The 13683-nt window shown below is 39.7% G+C and overlaps 1 protein-coding gene across 1 annotated transcript; it reads right to left on the reverse strand.

The window, feature by feature from the left end:
- Positions 1-11827: 11827 nt before the first annotated feature.
- On the reverse strand, positions 11828-12419 carry LOC104112908 (ethylene-responsive transcription factor ERF098-like). Its single transcript, XM_009622951.3, has one exon. It carries the CDS (start codon positions 12396-12398, stop codon positions 11958-11960), a length of 441 nt encoding a protein of 146 aa, XP_009621246.3. The 5' UTR covers positions 12399-12419; the 3' UTR covers positions 11828-11957.
- Positions 12420-13683: the final 1264 nt, after the last annotated feature.

Here is a 13683-nt window from a genome sequence, read left to right on the forward strand (position 1 = left end):
TGTGGTGACACTCTTCATATAATGAGGGATCCTCTACAGATTTCTCAGGGCCCACCCATTCCATAGGGCCCTCAAGCTTCTCAAGCCATGATTACTGCACCAGTTGCCACTCCACCTGCACATCTAGCTAGAGGCGGAGGTCGGACAGGTAGCGGTCGCCCTAGGGGGGCGGCCAGGCCAGATATAGTGGTTGATGCCTTGAGTCATAAGGTGGAGAGTTTGGGAAGCTTAGCATACTTACCAGTAGTAGAAAGGTCTTTAGCCTTGGATGTTCATGCCTTGGCCAACCAGTTTGTTAGGTTGGATGTTTCTGAGCCGAGCCAAGTTTTGGCTTGTGTGGTTTCTCAGTCTTCTCTTTATGATCGTATCAGAGAGCATCAGTGTGATGACCCCCATCTGCTTGTCCTTAGCACGGTGATGCCAAAGAATCCACTATTGGAGATGACGGTGTATTACGGATGTAGGGCACGCTATGTGTGCCTAATATAGATGGTTTTCATGAGTTGATTCTCCAAGAGACTCACAGTTCTCGGTACTCCATTCATCCAGGTGCCGCGAAGATGTATCAGGACTTGAGATAGCACTATTGGTGGAGGAGGATGAAGGAAGACATAGTGGAGTTTGTAGCTCGGTGCCTAAATTGTCAACAGAAGAAATATGAGCATCAACGACCGGGTGGATTGCTTCAGAAGTTAGAGATTCAATAATGGAAATTGGAGAGGATCACTATGGATTTTGTTATTGAACTCCCACGGACTCAGAGGAAGTTCGATGCAGTTTGGGTGATTGTGGATAGATTGACCAAGTCAACTCATTTCATTCATGTGGTTACTACTTACTCTTCGGAGCAGCTGGCACAGGTTTACATTCGCGAGATTGTCAGGCTTCATGGCGTACCGGTATCTATCATCTCTGACCGGGGTACGCAGTTCACATCACGGTTCTGGAGAGTCGTACATTGAGAGTTGGATACTCGTGTGGAGTTGAGTACAGCATTTCACCCTTAGATGGACAGACAGTGTGAGCGCACTATTCAGATATTTGAGGATATGCTTTGTGCATGTGTGATAGATTTTAGGGTGCTTGGGATCAGTTCTTGCCACTTGCGGAGTTTGTCTACACCAACAGTTATCAGGCAAGCATTCAGATGGCCCTGTATAAGGCTTTATATGGTAGACAGTGCCGATCTCCGGTGGGTGGGTTCGAGCCAGGCGAGGCTAGGCTATTAGTACAAACCTAGTTCAGGACGCCTTGGAAAAGGTTAAATTAATTTAGGATCGGCTTCATACAGCCCAATCTAGACAAAAGAGTTATGCGGATCGGAAGGTTCGTGATGCTACATTCATGGTTGGTGAGAAGGTCTTGCTACGGGTTTCGCACATGAAGGGTGTTATGAGATTTGGGAAGAAATGAAAGTTGAGCCCTCGGTATATCAGACCTTTTGGGATTCTTGAAAGAATTGGAGAGGTGGCTTACAGACTTGCACTACCACCTAGTCTCTCTGCAGTTCATCTAGTGTTCCATGTTTTCATGCTCCGGAAGTATCACAGCGATATGTCTCATATGTTAGACTTCAGCTCAGTCCAGTTGGATAAGAATCTATCTTATGTCGAGGAACCAAAGGCCGTTTTGGACAGACAGGTTAGAAAGCTAAGATCAAAGAGCATTGTTTCAGTAAAAGTACAGTGGAGGGGTCATCCGGTCGAAAAGAGGCGACTTGGAAGACCGAGCATGATATGCATTCAGAAAGAGGAAATTTAGACTGGCCATTTTGTGCTTCGCGTCGCGACTGGGGGCATGCATTCACCAGGGGTCGAGGGGCAACGCTTCGCATTCGCGATTGAGGCCTCGCGTTCGCGGAAAGGAAAGCTGGCTTGGGGGGAAAATTTGGTCTTCGTGTTCGCGAAAGAAATCAGGGCAGCACAAAATGTGCATCGCGAACGCGATGGAGCTATCGCGTTCGCGAAGAATGAATCGCTAGGCAGAGAATTTAAATTATGAAAATAGGACTTCCATTTTTAACGATTTAGAGCTCGAGGAGAGGCGATTTTCAGGAGATTTGCAAGGAAAGTATCGGGTAAGTATTCTTAACACAATTTTGGTTAAAGTACCCAAATCTATGGTAGTTTTTAACATTTAATTGGTGGATTAAGTTGGAAAAATTGTGAAACTCCCTAAGGTTAGATTGAAGATTTAAGGGTCGAGTTGATGTCGGAATTTAGTGATTTTGGTATGGTTGGACTCGTGGTTGAATGGGCGTTCATATTTTGTAAATTTTATCAGGTTCTGAGATGTGGACCCCACGGGCGATTTTTGAGTTATATTTCGGATGTTTGTTGGAAAATTAGTATTTTCATATGGAATTAAATTTCAATAATTTGTATTGGCTGAATCAAAATTATTATGACTAGATAAGAGACTTTCAGAGGCTAATTCGTGAGGCAAAAGCATAGCAGAGTAAAGAATTACACAAGTCGAGGTAAGTGACTTGTCTAACCTTGTGTGAGGGAAATTTCCCTTAGGATTGGTATTGATATGAAAATTTTAATGCGTTGAAAGTTGTGTACACGGGGTGGCGAGCGTGTACACGGGCTAAATGTGAAAGATTATAACTTTAAATTGCGTGGATCACTGTTGCATATTAATTAAATTATTTTATTTTGTGATATTCATCATCATTAATATATTTTCGTATTTTAAATTTGTCTGACCTGTTCCTGCTAAGTGTTTTACCTGTTTAGTTAAAACTCTGTTTCTTTTGTTCTGTGCATTATTTGAAGGTTGATTTCTTAATTTAAATATTATTAAAATGAAGTATTTTACATTTAAAAATTTGATATTAAGGCAAGGTGTTTAATTTGTAAAATATTGTTTCTGCTAAGTTATTCATTCCTGAATACTTTGTGAGATTTTGTACTCATTGTGATTGAGCTTTGAGCTCCTTATTGTGGAAAATATTCTTGTTGTTGATTTAGTTTGGAAAGTTAAAATATTTGGGTATTTGAGGTGCAAAGTGTGATATTAATATGCATGCGGTGGTATACAGTCTGGGTCTTGAAACACATGCGGTGAGATAAGGGTGACTTGATACGCGTGGCTAGCAAGGGAACTACTAAAAGTCATGCGGTGTGATAAGGGTGGCTAAAACGCGGGATGCTATTTCGAGAAAAATATTTTCCTTAAAATTTAATATGAAGGCTCCCGCGGTAATATAAGAAAATGAGATATTGTGAATTTATTTATGATTTAGGACTACGAGGCGGTACATCGGGAGTGCCCTTGTTGATATTTCTTTTTTACTGCATTTGCCTTTGGTCATTTTGATGATTTCCTTAAAGTTGTAAATTTCTGTTTTTCTTTCGCGAGGTATTGTTTGCCCTTATTCTATGTAGTTAAATTGTGACATACTACTTACTTGATTAATTCTCATTGTCATTTTTATTATTATATTGTTAAACTTTCCACCATGTCTTTTATTATTCCAATAGGGCCTGACCTGACCTTGTCACTACTCTACTGAGGTTAGGCTTGGCACTTACTGGGTACTGCTGTGGTGTACTCATACTATGCTTCTGTACATCTTTTTGTGAAGATTCAGGTACCTTTACCAGTCCAAAAATCAGTGAGCTACCTGTGTACGGAGACTTGTTTCTATCAGGTTTTGGGAGATTGTAGCTCTTTGACTTGCAGTTTTCATTTATTACAACTATTGAGGTTTGAGTTTCAGACTCTTATTATGTTTTTCCGCAATTTATTAGGCTTACCTAGTCTTAGAGACTAGGTGCCATCACGACATCCTACGGAGGGTGAATTGGGATCGTGACAGTACCGTGAGCTATGAGCCTCCTGGAAAATCAACTCACGCAAACCATCTACATTAGGCACAAATAGCCTGCCCTACATTAGTAATACACCATCATCCCCAATAGTGACTTCCGTGGCATCACCGTGCTGAACCGTGTCTTTAAGGACAAGCAGATAAGGGTCATCATACTGATGTTCTCTGATACGATCATAAAGAGAAGACTGAGAAACCACACAAGCCAAAACTCAGCTCGGCTCGGAAATATCTAATCTGACAAACTGGTTGGCCAAGGCCTGAATATCCAAGGCTAAAGGCACCTCTGCTACCGGTAAGTATGCTAAGCTGCCCAAACTCTCCGCCTTACGACTCAAGGCATTGGCCACCACATTGGCCTTTCCGGGATGATAGAGAATGGTGATATCATAATCCTTAAGAAACTCCAACCACTTCCACTACCTCAAATTAAGATCCTTATATTTAAACATTTGTTGTAGACTCCGGTAATCGGTATAAACCTCACATTTGACATCGTACAAATAATGTCGCCGAATTTTTAAGGCATGAACAATAGCTGCTAACTAAAGGTCATGGACCGGATAATTCTTCTCATGTACCTTTAACTATTTGGATGCATAGGCAATCACCCTACCGTCTTGCATCAGCATTGCACCGAGACCAATACTCCACGCATCATAATACACAGTATAAGAGCCTGAAGCTGAAGGCAAAACTAAAACTGGAGTTGTGGTCACGACAGTCTTGAGCTTCTGAAAGCTCTCTTCACACTCATTCGACCACCTAAATGGAGCACCTTTCTAGGTCAATTTAGTCAAAGGCGATCCAATAGACGAGCAACCCTCCACAAAGCGATGATAATAACCGGCCAAGCCGAGAAAACTTTGAATCTCAGTAGCTGAAGATGGCCTGGGCCAACTCTGAATTGCCTCTATTTTCTTCGGATCCACCTTAATCCCTTCACTGGACACTATGTGTCCCAAGAATGCCACCAAATTAAGTCAGAACTTACACTTAGAGAATTTGGCAAAAAGTCTCTCCTCTCTCAGCCTCTGTAGTACAATACCCAAGTGTAGTGCATGCTTCTTCTGGCTACGTAAGTACACCAGGATATCATCAATAAATATTACGACAAATGAATCAATATATGGCTGGAATACACTATTCATCAAATGCATAAATGTTGCTGGGGCATTAGCCAGCCCAAAATACATCACGAGAAATTCATAGTGACCATAACGAGTCCTGAATGTCGTCTTTAGAATATCCGAATCCCGAATTTTTAATTGGTGATACCCAGATCTCAAATCAATTTTGGAGAATACCCTCGCTCCCTGAAGCTGGTCAAATAAATCATCAATACGCGGCAAAGGATACTTGTTCTTGATTGTAACTTTGTTCATCCGCATTATACCAAGTTTCTTTTTCAAAAACAGAATCGGTGAACCCCAAGGAGACACACCAGGCCTGATAAACCCCTTATCACGAAGTTCCTGATATTGCTCTTTCAATTCTTTCAATTCAATTGGTGCCATGCGATACAGAGGAATAGAAATGGGCTGAGTGTCCAGCACCATGTCCATACCGAAATTAATATCCCTGTCATGTGGCATCCCCGGCAGGTCTGCAGGAAATACACCTGTAAAGTCTCGCACTACCGATACTGAATCAATAGTGGGAGTATCTGCATCAACATCTCTCACAAAGGCCAAATATGACAAACACCCCTTGCCAACCATATGTTGGACCTTCAAATAAGAAATTACCCTGTTAGGAACATAATCTAGAGAACCTCTCCATTCGACCTTCGGCAACTCCGGCATCGCCAACATCATAATTTTTGCGTGACAGTCTAGTATAGCATGACATGGAGACAACCAATCCATACCCAAGATTACATCGATATCAACCATGCTGAGAAATAAAAGATCAACTCTAGTCTCCAGTCCCCCCAATAGTTACCACACACGACTGATACACCCGGTCTACAGTAATAGTATCGCCCACCAGCGTAGATACACGAACAGGTGAAATTAAGGACTCATGGGGCATATCCAGATAATGAGTAAAGTACGATGATACATACGAATAAGTAGAACCAGGGTCAAATAATATAGAAGCTTCCCTGTGGCACACTAAGACAATACATGTGATCACTGCATTTGAAGCAACGACATCTGGCCTAGTAGGAAAAGCATAAAATCAGGCCTAACCTCCACCTGATCGGCCTCCCCATCTTGGGCGACCCCCAACTGACTAACCCCCACCCCGAGTTGGCTGGGTAGGTAGCGAAATAACTGGTGGTGAAGTTGTAGTCTGATTCCATATATGCCCAAACTCCCTGCACTCAAAGCAACACCCTGGTATTAGTAGTGGTGAGGACTGAATCGGGCCCCGAGAACCAGAATAACTGCTAGAAGCACCCGGTGCAAATAAACCCTGAACTGAAGGAGCATGGGACGAACTCTGGGATGGAAGGGCAATGATAGATAACTGGCCCTGATGAGAACTCTATGAACCATGGCTAGATGATGCACCACGGTGAACTGGACTAACCATCTGAGCGTGCATGTAAAGACGACCCCTGTCGTGGTAGAGCTGCCCCCCTAAAGGAACACCGCTGAAACCACTTGATCCAAGAGGCCTCTTGGACTCCCTCTCTCCTCGCTCCTGGATACGGACCATCTCTATCTGCCGAGTAATGTCAACTACCTTATAAAAGGTAGCATTAGATACCCTCTCCCGAGACATAAGTAACCGCAGCTGATATGTGAGGCCATCAATGAACCTCCTAGTCCTCTCCCTATCATTGGGAACCAACCAAACTGCATGACGAGCCAACTGACAAAAAATCATCTCGTACTGGGTCACAGACATGCCATCATACCGAAGCTGCTCAAACTGTCTGCGCAGCTCCTCTCTACGAGACTGCGACACAAACTTCTCCAAAATAAGAATAGAGAACTCATGCCATGTAAGTGGTACTGCACTGACCGGCCTGCGCCTCTCATAAGCCTACCACCATCTGAAGGCAGGCCCAGAAAACTGAAAATTTGTGAACTAGACCTCACTAGTCTCCAGAATACTCGTCGTCCGAAGCATCTGCTGGCACTTATCTAGAAAATCCTGAGCAAACTCTAACTCAGCACCGCTAAATGATAGAGGTCGAAGTCTCCCAAATCTCTCAAGTCTCCTTTGTTCATCATCAGCCATAACGGGGACTACCGGGGCCTGAGCAACTGCAGCCGGTTGGACGGGTAGTGCCCCCAGTATCTGACGTCTCTGCACTACCTTCTTTGGAGTACAGGCAACAGGGGTATGAGTACCTCCCCCAACCTAAAAAGTGGCTGGTGCGGCCTGAGCCAAAACCAGCTGAGCAAGACCAGTGAAAAGAGTCAATATCTATTCTAGAGCCTCCCGAAGGCCTGGAATGCCTCTACCACGGCCCTGGCCTCTCGCGGCCCTAACTAGTGGCACTGGTGGCTGATATTTCGATCATGTAGTACGTGTCCTCACCATCTGTGAGAGAATAGAATAATATAAATTTAGTTTCAGGAATCAACAATTTCACATGACAGAATAGAAGAAAGTGAAATTTTCCTAAGGGTTCAGCAGCCTCTCGAAGATAAGTACAGACGTCTCCGTACCGATCCGCAAGACTCTACTAAACCTACTCATGACTCGTGAGACCTATGTAACCTAGGCTCTGATACCAACTTGTCACAGCCCAAAAATCACACATGTCGTGATAGCGCCTATCTCAATACTAGGCAAGTTAACAACATCAATAACCCACAATTTCTTTTAAATACTGAAAACATAATAATTAAGTTTAAGAGAAAATCCCACAAATACTGAATATAAATACACTCCCAAAATTCGGTGTCACTGAGTATATGAGCATCTAAATGATAATAAAGTCTGACTGATAAAAATATTATCTAAAAATATAGAACAGTACAAAGACTGTAAGGAAAGAGAGTCAAGGTCTGCGGACGTGAAGCAGCTACCTCGATAATCTCCAATAGATAAATCTCAGAAAAACTAACAACCGTTGTGTCCAGAAGTACCTGGATCTGCACACGAGGTGCATGGTATAGTGTGAGTACAACCAACTCATCAAGTAACAATACTAAATAAAGAACTGAAAGTAGTGACGAGCTTCACAGCTAAGTCCAATTAACTTAATTTCCAACAGAAAAAGGTAGGCATGCTTTTAAGTTCAACATTTGAGACCCCAAACAGTAATTTCATACCAAGTTCAAATGAAACAGAAGATAATATCTCTCACAAATTTTCAAAACAGTGATCTATGACCGTTGAAGTGCAAAAATAATGAAATCAATGCATCCTCTCAAAGCAACAGTCCCTCAGTCCTCCCATTCACTCCAACCTTACAATCACTTTTTCCTCACAGTCACTCATTCCTCTCAATCACTCAGCACTCGGCACTCGGCACTCGACACTCACACTCAGTAGGTACCTACGCTCACTGGGGGTGTGTACAAACTCTGGAGGGGTTCTTCATCCCAAGCGCTATACCAAGCGAATCATGGCATATAACAATGAAACATTTTGTGGCGTGCAGCCCGATCCCATAAATATTCTCACAATCAGGCCCTCAGCCTCACTTAGTCATCAACCTCTCCAGTCTCTCGGGCTTTCGAAAATCATGATAAGCAGCCCAAACAACAATAATATGATGCATCAATAATGAACAATAGAGACTGAGATGTAATGTGCAAGTACAACTATGACTGGGTACAAAACAATAATTTAGGATATAATTTACATGTACACGATCTATGTGGGTCCCTACAGTGTCAACACATATCTTAAACATGATTTATAGTTCGATTTCTCTAATACATGGAAAATGAACGGATATCAACAGATTATTCAGCCACACAGTTACATGGAATTTATCAAGTCACAATTTCTACGGTGCATGCCCACACGCCCGTCATAGGATGTGCGTCACCTCAAAACTAATCACATATCACAGAATCAGGGTTTCATACCCTCAGAACCAAATTTAGAAATGTTAATTACCTCAACCCGATAAATTCTTTATTCCGCTATGCCTTTGCCTCGTGAATCGATCTCTGAACGCCTCAAATCTAGTCATAATTAATTTGATTCAGTCAATACAAATTATACGAATTAATTCCATATGAAAATATAAATTTTCCAATAAAATCCAAAATTGCACTCAAAAATCGTGCATGGGCCCATGCCTCGGAACCCGGCAAAAGTTACAAAATATGAATGCACATTCAATCACGAGTCTAACCATGTCAAATTTACCAAATTCCGACATCAACTTGGCCTCCAAATCTTAATTTCTTATTTTGAAATCCCTAAGCCCAAATCCTCTAATTTCACCTCAAAAATACGTAATCTAGTCGAAATACTCAATGATAATCCAATATTATTGACTAACAATGATCACAAGTGACATACCTCAAGTTTTCCGTGAATTCCCTCTAAAGATCGCCCCAAAACCGTGCTTGAAAGTCCAAAAATGGCAAAACTCGGAACCCCTTCGAAATGTATACTGCCTAGGGGTTCCGTACCTGCGACTTACTTAGCCGCTTATGCGGTCTCGCAGGTGCAAGAGACCAACCGCTTCTGCGGTTTTCCAATGCTGGCCTCCTTTTGCTTCTGCGGTCGCCTTCCCGCTTCTGCAGGATCACTTCTGTGAAGAGAAAGCCGCTTCTGCGGTCGCGGAATCGCAGATGCGACGCCGCTTCTGCGGACCATTTTCTCGCTTTTGCGACCTCTGTCTCAACCCACGCCTGGTCTCTTCTGCGATGAAGAATATACTTCTGCAATCTTACACCTGCGAGCCAATTTCTGCCGGTGCGATTACATCATATGGCAGCAGGTTTCCATTTTTGTTCTAAGTCCGAATTTTATCCGTTAACCACCCGAAACTCACCCGAGACCCTCGGAACCTCAACCAAATACATCAACAAGTCCTAAAATATCATACGAACTTAGTCAAAGCCTCAAATCACATCAAACAATGCTAAAACCACGAATCATACCCCAATTCAAGCTTAATGAAACTAAGAACTTTCAACTTCTAGATTCAATGCCGAAACCTATCAAATCAAGTCCGATTGACCTCAAATTTTGCACACAAGTCATAAATGACATAACGGACCTATTTTAATTTCTAAAATCGGATTCCGACCCCGATATCAAAAAGTCAACTCCCCGGTCAAACTTCCAAACTTAAATTTCTATTTTAGCCATTTCAAGCCTAATTTAACTACGGACTACCAAATAATTTTCTGGACACGCTCCTAAGTCCAAAATCACCATAGGAGCTATCGGAATCATCAAAACTGTATTGCGGGGTCGTTTACACATATGTTGATATCCGGTCAACTATTTCAGCTTAAGCTTTAAACCTTGGAACTAAGTGTTCCAATTCATTCCAAAACCTCACCGGACCCGAACCAATTACTCTGGTAAGTCACATAAAAATTGTAAAGAAAAAATTGAACAGTAAATGGAGGAACGGGGTTATAATACTCAAAACGACCGGCTGAGTCATTACATTAAAAAAATTCAGGATTTCTTAAAGAAAAGTCATATATTCGAAACTTCGAAAGCTATGACCATCTAAGTTTCTAACAAAGGGCTCTGATAATATGATCGAAGTTGCAATTGGTCAAATTTAAACAAACAAATTTCTTACTTTAATCTTGAATATAGATAATATTAGTCCCTCTTTATACATTGAAATCGTATCTCTTCGATTAACAGGGTTGTGGCGGAGTGGTAAGCATTTTTATTTATCCTTAATCAAAGGTTTCGGATTCAAATCCTAGTTAAGTATGAAGTCGTTTTTGTTAAGAAGTGTTTTACCCTCCAATATAAATTTTTTCGGTACGAATTCGAATATAATCGGGCATCAAAAAAAGTCGGCATCTCCCTGTGTATTTATTTTGACCTTTATTCTTTCCCATGGATCGATTCTTCTTTAGTCCTATGGAACTTTGAATGAGTCAAAAGGGAATAATCATAAAGTGATTCACTCTTTATCGCACAGTGATTTCACTAAAATGAAATAATTTTTAGGTTGCAAAACAATTCATCGGACTTCCTTTTTCTGCACAAGATTATTCTTTATCACATTTGTTTTGTTTATTGTTTTGTCACTTTGTATGGGTAATGCAAGGTTTTCTTCCCTGCCCTTTTGCTATCAGTACATTAGGAAATGAAGTATCATGCCTTTTTACAATTTTAAAGTTAAAAAAATAAAAATTTTAAATCACTTATGTGTAAAAAATAGATATTCTTATATTTATTTGATGTTTGAACCAACCAAATATAATCAAGTTTTATGGGTGAAAAAAAAATCTCTGTTTACAGAAATTGAAACTAAAGGACAAATATATCTCATTAATTATTTCAATTATTCACTTTATTAATTATTTCAAATTATCTTATTATCTCATCTGTATCTTAATTATCATATTTCTTTTCGACTTATTCGAGGAATAAATTAAAATTCGCTTATTCCTTCACGTCATATGTCAAAAACTAAAGAATAAATAGACGTCCGAACTTACTGTTTGGGCATTTCACATTCTCAAGAAAGATACCATTACAGTTCAGTTCCTATCGAATACCAAGAAATGTAGAAATCAAAGTCAAATGCAAACCTCAAATGCTCCAGTTTTAGTTTTCCAATAAAAGATTAAAATAAAAAGTTTTGATAACAAAACCAAACATGTTGGTTATGATGTTTGATAAGCTTAAACTAAACAAACATCAAAAAACCCAGTAGAGTTCTAGTGACGTTTTGGAAGGGTAGTGCGTTCGTATACCTTATCACTGTCATTGAAAGATAGTGAAGCTGTTTCCGATAAACCCTCGGCTCAAAAAAAAATTATAAGCTTAAACTGAACAATAAATTATGGGAAATAAAGAAGAAAAAAGGACTTCTTCCGAAACAAAAGAAGAAGAATATTGATAATGAACATCCAGAAATTAAGATACAATTCTGATATGTAACTCTTTCCCCTTTAATTGGCCTTACACGGCACGAATCCGAATCGAGTCTGAAGCAGGGTATCGGACACCGGGGTAAAATCCCAAAAAAGGGTTACAAACCTTAACCTTACTTTCTTTTCATTTTTGAGTCTTCTGCACAAAGAAGCTCCTCTAGAACACTATTATCTAGACACTCAAGCTCAATAATTTCCTTAGTTTTACCAGTTAAAGATGATGAACTTCCATTCTCTAAACTTCCTCTTGGATTTGAAGCAACATTTGTTGGTGAAGAAATTGAGTTACGATAATATAAAGGAGGATATTGGAGTTGATTATAATACTCATTAGGGAAATTCAAAGTAGCAAGATGTCCTCTTAGGTTAAATGCAGCCCTATCATAAGCCCTAGCCGCCTCCTCCGCCGTGTCGAACGTCCCGAGCCACTGCCGGGAACCCGGCCTCGTCGTATCACGTATCTCCGCCGCGAATTTCCCCCACGGCCGCCTTCGAACGCCGCGGTATTTCACTTCTTCCTTTTCTTTGTTGTTGCTACTTTCCTTCTCTTGCATGGCCTTTTTTCCTCTTGAAGAATTTCCCTCCATGTTATGTATAAGTGGAGTTATTTTTTTCAATTTGACGTTATAAGGACTTAGGAATATTGGTTTATATAGCCTCAATGGGATGGTTAGATATAAGATTATATTGTAGGACCTTTTTATTCTTGCAACTTTTATGAGAAGTAAGATATTTAGTAAGTAATTAATTGGTGTAATTTTTAGTGTAATAAATAACTGGATGTGAATTATATGCATTGACATTATCTGTTTTGTTTACCCCGCAATAACAGGTTTGTTAGCATTTCTATCAGGTTACGGATTAATGCGTGTTATAGAGATTTACTTGTAATTATATTATAAGCTACATGAATATGTAAATAATTTGTACGCTCTTAATATGTAGAACTTAAACTCATTATAATTTACCAAGTTTCTTCAAAAGTTATTCAATTGTTCGGGAAGATCTGAGCTGTGATATTCAAGAGATATATATTTACTCTTAAAAACTTCTAAAAGGTTTTATCCATATACTAGTATTTTTGATTGGAATTGTTTTATTCGAAATAGATTTGATCTAAAAACTAATAGTGACTTAAAATTTTAATATGGGATGCTGTTAGAAAGCTCCAAAATTCAGAAACATCGAAGTGGTTGTATGACGTACTTTTAAATACTTATCCGTAATTAATGTGTTCTCATTTTAATTTATGAATCATTTTAAATTATGTTGATGGTGTCATCCTCGTTTTTCTGTGATAGTATTATTAAAAGTTATAGATCACCTCAAGGAAACATATTAATTAACTAGATGAACTTAGATAAGATTCCTAAATCTTACAAGATCTTAGTCTGGGAGGATTTGTCCCTAATTAGTGGTGTTTAAACTTTTTGGTGAAAATCAAATTTATATTATAGTTGAATCTGCACATATGTATTCCTTAGATGTGTAAAAGTCCCACTTATTTATCAAATATCACTGTTAACTCCGATAAATTAGAGAAAAACTTATATGAAAAGATCATTTATTGTAGTTGAAATAAATGAATTTGGGATGTTTGATTAAATATAAGAAATTAAATGGAATTTATAACTGTCTCAATATTATTTTTTTCATTCTGAATTTTTAGGAGCTAATTATAAAACCATTCTAATGTCCCCTTTTGCTATTCACACTAAGCCAATAATTAAGATAAACACGAAAACAATTACACCCAATATGTTGGAAGAAATCCAAATTAAATTAGTAGTTTTGAAGTATTATTATGTTTGCCAATCCTTTTTAACTTGACAATGAGTG

The sequence above is a fragment of the Nicotiana tomentosiformis genome, chromosome 9 (assembly GCF_000390325.3).
Source record: "Nicotiana tomentosiformis chromosome 9, ASM39032v3, whole genome shotgun sequence".
NCBI lineage: Eukaryota > Viridiplantae > Streptophyta > Magnoliopsida > Solanales > Solanaceae > Nicotiana > Nicotiana tomentosiformis.

Excerpts from the sequence above, each read along its gene's own strand:
- LOC104112908 (XM_009622951.3), bottom strand. The coding sequence starts at position 12,398 with ATGCAAGAGAAGGAAAGTAGCAACAACAAAGAAAAGGAAGAAGTGAAA.